We start from the raw sequence: 6,251 nt of genomic DNA, 5'->3' as shown, positions 1-6,251 counted from the left end.
CTACGAATACCAATAAATAATAAGCTCCACATCATGTTAGTACTCATCTGTTAATAAAAGAATTAGTACCCCTAGCATTTTTCAAAGTTTAAAGACAAATTAAAATTTACAATATTACTCATCATTTTATATTAAATAGCTAGATACTCTCTTTTTCAATTGAAATTGAAATGATCTTATTCTTCGATCATATGACCTTTGGCTCTGATACCATGTCAAATCATCACTACTTATCTCAAAAGTTTAAACTGATAAAAAAAGGTAAATTTAATCACTTAATCAACACTTTACCATAGACGTACGTTAAACTTCAAATACAAAACCATGACAGCATTTTCTTAATTAATATATAGTTCCAGTTGATTCATATCATTGTCGTTTATTTGTAAATGGCCCTACTATAGTGACGGTGAAACATTATCCTATATATTATCATTTATGAATGAGGTTTCTGACCACTAACCTAGACATGCTTTTCATGGCCGGCTGCACTTGCACTACACGCCATAAACACATCAAACGCCAGTGGAACCACCGCTAATAATCTCATCCACAAGAACTTGGATATTCCGATCCGAGGAGCCGCCACCAGCCGTTGCCAACCGAGCCGTCCGCTTGAACTCCGCAGCATTTCTCTTAAATTCCTCTGACTCGGGCCCATCCATAACTTCTTTGATACATTTTTCTACTTCCTCGGCTGTGACGACCCCATCGCTTTCCGGCCGGAGCCTCACACCTACCTTCAAAACATCAGCAATAAGCTTTGCATTTGTAGGCTGGTCAGTCCACTGTGGATATGCAATCATGGGCACGCCAGACGCTACCGCCTCTAGCATGGAATTCCACCCACAATGCGTCAAAAAGCATGCAATAGTCGGGTGGGCTAAAACCTGTAAAAATATAATTTAAACATATTTGAGAAAATTTAAACTCACATGAATTTTAAAATGGAGGGTTAATTACCTTTTTAGTTTCTAGGTTTTCACGGTTTTACTTTCTTTTCTTTTTTTTTTTTTTTTTTTTTTTTTTACAATTCGTATTATAGATAGTATTTGTCTTATGGGTAAATATTAGTTTAGTACTCCGGTCACCATTCCATCAACCAAGCTAACAAACTGTCATGTAGGTAGTTTCAGCCACTCCTATGGCCGGTCTGGAGGTGGTTCGACCACCCTCATCGAACCACCCCATTGTCTCTGGAGGTGGCTCGGGCACTCCCACGACGTTGTGATTTTAGCCACCCAAAAACTTATGTACTAAAAAAGTAATTAACTGATTAAATTTATTACCGATTTAAGCTTTTAACGATACCTTCGTTTGAGGACACCACGGCACGATAATTCCTTGGTCTTTTGTATCTTCGAGAAACCCTGATGGCAATGCTCCGGCACTATCTGATGTTGTTAATACTGAAGCCTTCACGACCCAAAGAAATGGACGGCTACTGTTCTTTAGCGCTGCTGCAATGCTCTCAAATTGCTTATCAGATAAAGCGATGATGCTGCCGAAGGAAATATAGATAACCGAAGAAGGTGTTTGGTGGTTGAGCCACTCCATGCAGGCTTCGTCAGGCTTCCACATATCAACACCAATATCAGGATTTTGATCCTCGCCGAGTAGCGATGGAGGGACTAAAGGACCAACAGGGTGTATTCGGCAGAGCTCTGCCATGGAATCAATGGCTTCCTTCTCAAGCTCATAGAAGGAGTTACACAGTACCCACTTGATCTTCTTCATGCTGTTTTTGAACAACTCGGTGAAGAGCTTCGGCATACTCCCGAATGGATTTGAAGGGAGGACGAATGATGGAAGGTCTTGTGTCTGCAGCAGTGGAAGGCCTGGTAATTCAACACTCATTTCTGGGTTTGTTTGTGTAGGAAAGGGGTTGAGGTTGTTGTAAAAACGGTAGTAAATGGCATAGAGAGCACAAGGTTGAATCCATAGCATGGCGGACGGAATTCGATGCTCCGCCGCAACGTCTGCCACCCACGGCACAAAGGGGTTGTTGATGATGCAAGAGAGTTTCTTTTTACCGCCATGGAAATTATCTTTGATAAGGTTTGAGAGGCTAATGGGTCCGGCTTTTCCAAGGGTCTCCATGTAGTGATCGAGATTGCTTCCACGGTCATATTCGATGCTGAAGCCATCGGAGAAGAATAGAAGTTGGATTCCGGCGATGGAATCGGTGGTGTGGGTGGTTGAGGAAGACTTGCGCTGACGATGCTGGAATATTTCAGTGATGGCTAGGGAGACGTGGAGACCTTTGGAGACAAGGCGATTTCCTAGTCTAAGCAAAGGGTTGATATGACCTTGAGAGGCGAATGCCACCATTAGCACATGAATTTCTTCTTTTTGCTCATTCAAGGCCATGACTCTACAGACAGAATTGAAGGATTTGGAGAACGGGTTGGGAGTTCAGATAAAGGGAAATTGGGGTGGTGGAGTTATAAATTATGAGGAAAATGTTTAAGGGACTGTTTGAGATTGCGTTTGAAAAATAAAACTTTTAAGTTAAAAAATTGTTTTTGGCAAAAGTTTCAATTTTAAGTTTTAAATTTGCCAAAAGTACATTTTGGTAATTTTTAAGCTTTTAAGACCTTTAAAAGCTCTTTCAATTTTTTTTACTAAACGAACACTTTTTTTTTTTTCAAATGAATTTTTTTAATGTTAAACACGCATTTAAGCTCCTTAAACGAACTTTCAAACAGGTTTTAACACTGTTTAATTGTGGGCTAATTGTGGGCAATATTATTGATGCAAATGATGATTTCTTGTAAAAAAAAAAAAAAAAATCAATTATATGGAGGAAAAAGATCTTAAAGGGTAGCTCAATCAGCTATGAGTATGTGAATCATAATTTATGAAGCGGAGGTCATTAGTTCGAATTCTCCTTCTCCCTTTCTTTATGTGGATATGTAAAAAAAAAAATTGAAAGAAAAAGCATAGGACAGTCCAAATTGTAACAAAAAATTATATATATATATATATATATATATATATATATATATATATATATTTCGGTGGGTGTTAAGTTGACTTGAAGAATTACTTTGGATTTTTTCGTCTAAGCTCCTCCTATTAATAATTTCAAACGAATAAATGCTACGGTCGTCAATGCGTCATATCTAGATAAGGAAGCTAGTTGGGTCATTCCTCCAACCATTTTTTCGCATAGAAAAAAAGAAGATATCGACAAAATAATTTTGCTCCACACAATAGGAAACCATCCGATCAAGTAGGTACAATTGGCATGGCATTTCTCGATCAGTCAAGTGCATGCCCAGAAGTTGATATAACTCGTAAAGACAAGAGAATTATTGTGATGATGATGACGATGCTTATCGTACGTACGTGATCGATCACCTGGTCCGTCTCGTCCATTCATAAATGCAATCAAGATGAACACGACTCCACCATTTTTCCTTTTCCAGGCTTGCAGATCAAAGTACTCCCCCTCTCCCACCCAAAAGTTTAACAGTATACATCACATTCTTTTATATATATATATATATATATATATATATATATCACATGGAGTGTTTAAAGTTACAATTTTTTTACAGAAATTTTACCTATTATATTTTTATTTTATTTTATTGGATTTATATGACATTCAGTGACGGAACCGGGGGGGACCCGGAGTTGCGCGCCCTGGTCCCCCAAAAATCACAAGAAAAAAAAAATTTAGGCAAAAATAATAATAATAATATTTTTTTGCTAATTTGTCTCTTTCCAAAAATTTTTTGCCTTTGGTCCCTCTCCAAATTAAAACCTAGATCTGTCCCTGATGATATTATTTATTGGCTTTTATATATATATTAAAGTTTGATAGACACTACCACATCAACACCACATTAACAGATGATATAAAAGTATTTTTATAATATCTAGCCTTATGTACTTTTAGATAGTGTTTTTGAACAAATTTGTGGGTCTAATTCATCTCATAAAACCGGTTCAATAAGAGAGGGTTACCTATTTCTTATAAACATGTTCAAGATCTTGTCTAGAGGCAATGTGAGATTATTTATCAACCATCTCCCTAATATATTTGCGTATATATTAACAAATTAATAATATTATTTGCTTATATATATCGGTGCACAATTGTTGCCCATTAAATTCTGTCAAAAAAAACAAAAAAATCCTTCAAAAAAAATTCTTGTCCACAGATGATAGTAACTGCGATTATCAAACAAAAAAAAAAAAAGAGATAGTAACTGCGAGAGTATTTTCGTCCACAAACACAGGAATCCTGTCGTATCTTCCATTTTACTCCAATCTTCCATGTACTGCCTCATTGTCTGCTTTCTTGATAGGGTTTTGTCCATTTCTTTTTCTACGTACAGCCTTTTCAGCAGTCCACTTCTATCCCCTCCACCCCCCACCCCCCCCCCCAAAAAAAAAAACCAGATTATGAATAGAAATGAAAAAAGTTAGGATTATATAACTTACCCTTTTCTTCTATTTGGGTTCTTTAAGAAAGATGGATTCCAATTCCCTCTGTTTTACTCATGCAAACGTTGCTGAGGCTCAACTGAGCCTCGGGCCCTCAGCAATTTATTGCATGAGATAATCAGCGTCGTGGCCCTTAATGGCCAGCAGTGTCACATATTTTAAGAAAAATGCTACATATTTCAATAGTAATTTTTACTTTCACGTTAAAGAGTAAATATTTAGGTTCGTAAACTTAAAAGTTTGTGTAACATTTCACATATTTTAATGCCCATCCCAACATTTTGGATTTAGAGCCGAGCTGTTGCTTTCTTCGTCCCATCTATCGTTTATGAAAAGAACAATTCTTGTTTTACTACTTTCATAGCGACCCAAGAAAAGCGCTAACTACTTATATGAGTCCTGAAAGGCCCACTATATAAAAGTCCACATGTTGCCTTAGGTATTTTGGTTGCAATTAGGCCCATATGCATCTTTGAGTAGCTATATATATTTTTTGGCCCAGCCTCTTTTCTCACTCTGGGTCTGCTTTTTGACGTTGGAAATACATATCCATTGCTCTCTCTCTCTCTCTCTCTCTCTCTATATATATATATATATAAACATAATATATATTATATAATATACATATACACAAAGACGGTTAGCAGTTTTTTCTAACCGTCTTCAAAAGTGGTTAACAGTTAATGCGATTAACAGTTAACGGTTAGTACGGTTAATGACGATTAATAACCGCCCACCTTTTCACCCCACCCTACTCAACAGAGAGTCTCACCTTAGTGACCGACAGTAAGTATGCTATACGCACTATTGATAAATAATGTACGTGATAATGACAAAAGGAGAAAACCATGATGAACCTGTTGATTTATTGAGACACATACGTATATATGTATGTATGTCTTAACCAAGCCTTATTTTATAATAAAATATTACAACATTAATGCATAGTTCTTGAATATAGAATATGCATTATATATGCATTGCAAACCATCTCTTAATTATAAAGATGATCTTAATGATGCCCCACACCCGGGCTAGGACTTGTTTCTTCATCGGGATGGATGATTTCCTCTGTAGTTCTGCGACCCACGCGGAGCCCTGAAGTAGTCTTTTCAAAAGCACCTTCAATAATGAGTCCAGCATCTTGACCTACAGGCAACCCTTGTCCATTCAGTGGACGTGCTTCTGTGAGATAAAGCATGGAACACAACTGCAGGGAAACAAGAAGAATGAAAAACAAGGTAGAAAATTTGAGTCCTCTAGCCATGTTAGAGATGGAGATATGCTAATTATGATAATCAGGGTTGGGATTTAGATGTTATAATTTAAGGAAGGAATGGCATGTTGGTGTTCTATTTATACTACTTGAGGGGTCTTGGTTTACTATAAAATGCACTGAATCAACGTGTTGCCTTTGTGGTTTCAATTCTTGCCAGAAAGTTTGTTCAACACGTGTTAATTTGACCTTCCTTCAAATTTCTAAATTGATTTGGATGAAATTTTCTTCAACCTATTTTAATAAGTGATAAGTGTCATTCAACATGTTTGGGTTTCAAGTTAATAAAATGACAATGAATAACTGCATGCTAAGAATATTAAAGAAAACATGTGAGAGCAAATATAGCTTAACGCTTTTATATGTGGACGTAGGTCATACACCGAATCACGTAAAATATTTTATAACATTTATTAATTTAGTATGATTTTCTTAAAGACATGCATGGGACTCTTTTTTCTTTTGTCCTAAGCAATACAAAGGTGAGGGGTAGAGCCCCCCCGCGGGGTGTGGTGGG

At 36.9% G+C, this 6,251-nt stretch overlaps 1 protein-coding gene across 1 annotated transcript; it reads right to left on the bottom strand.

The window, feature by feature from the left end:
* Window positions 1–303: 303 nt before the first annotated feature.
* LOC132178999 (UDP-glycosyltransferase 84B1) lies at window positions 304–2,425 on the bottom strand. The gene is made up of 2 exons (XM_059591605.2): window positions 1,312–2,425; window positions 304–890 (listed from the first exon to the last, which is right to left on the bottom strand). The coding sequence occupies exons 1-2, from the start codon at window positions 2,368–2,370 to the stop codon at window positions 516–518; spliced, it is 1,434 nt and encodes a 477-aa protein (XP_059447588.1). The 5' UTR covers window positions 2,371–2,425; the 3' UTR covers window positions 304–515.
* Window positions 2,426–6,251: the final 3,826 nt, after the last annotated feature.

The sequence above is a fragment of the Corylus avellana genome, chromosome 4 (genome assembly GCF_965113065.1).
Source record: "Corylus avellana chromosome 4, dhCorAvel1.hap1.2, whole genome shotgun sequence".
Classification (NCBI taxonomy): Eukaryota; Viridiplantae; Streptophyta; class Magnoliopsida; order Fagales; family Betulaceae; genus Corylus; species Corylus avellana.
Note: the sequence above shows the minus strand (reverse complement) of the source record. Positions and strands in the feature narration are given on the sequence as shown.

Bases quoted from the DNA above. Each gene is read 5' to 3' on its own strand.
- LOC132178999 (XM_059591605.2), bottom strand. From the start codon at position 2,370: ATGGCCTTGAATGAGCAAAAAGAAGAAATTCATGTGCTAATGGTGGCA. The intron at 891-1,311 runs GTATCGTTAAAA...ATATTTTTACAG, and splicing joins CGTGGTGTCCTCAAACGAAG to GTTTTAGCCCACCCGACTAT.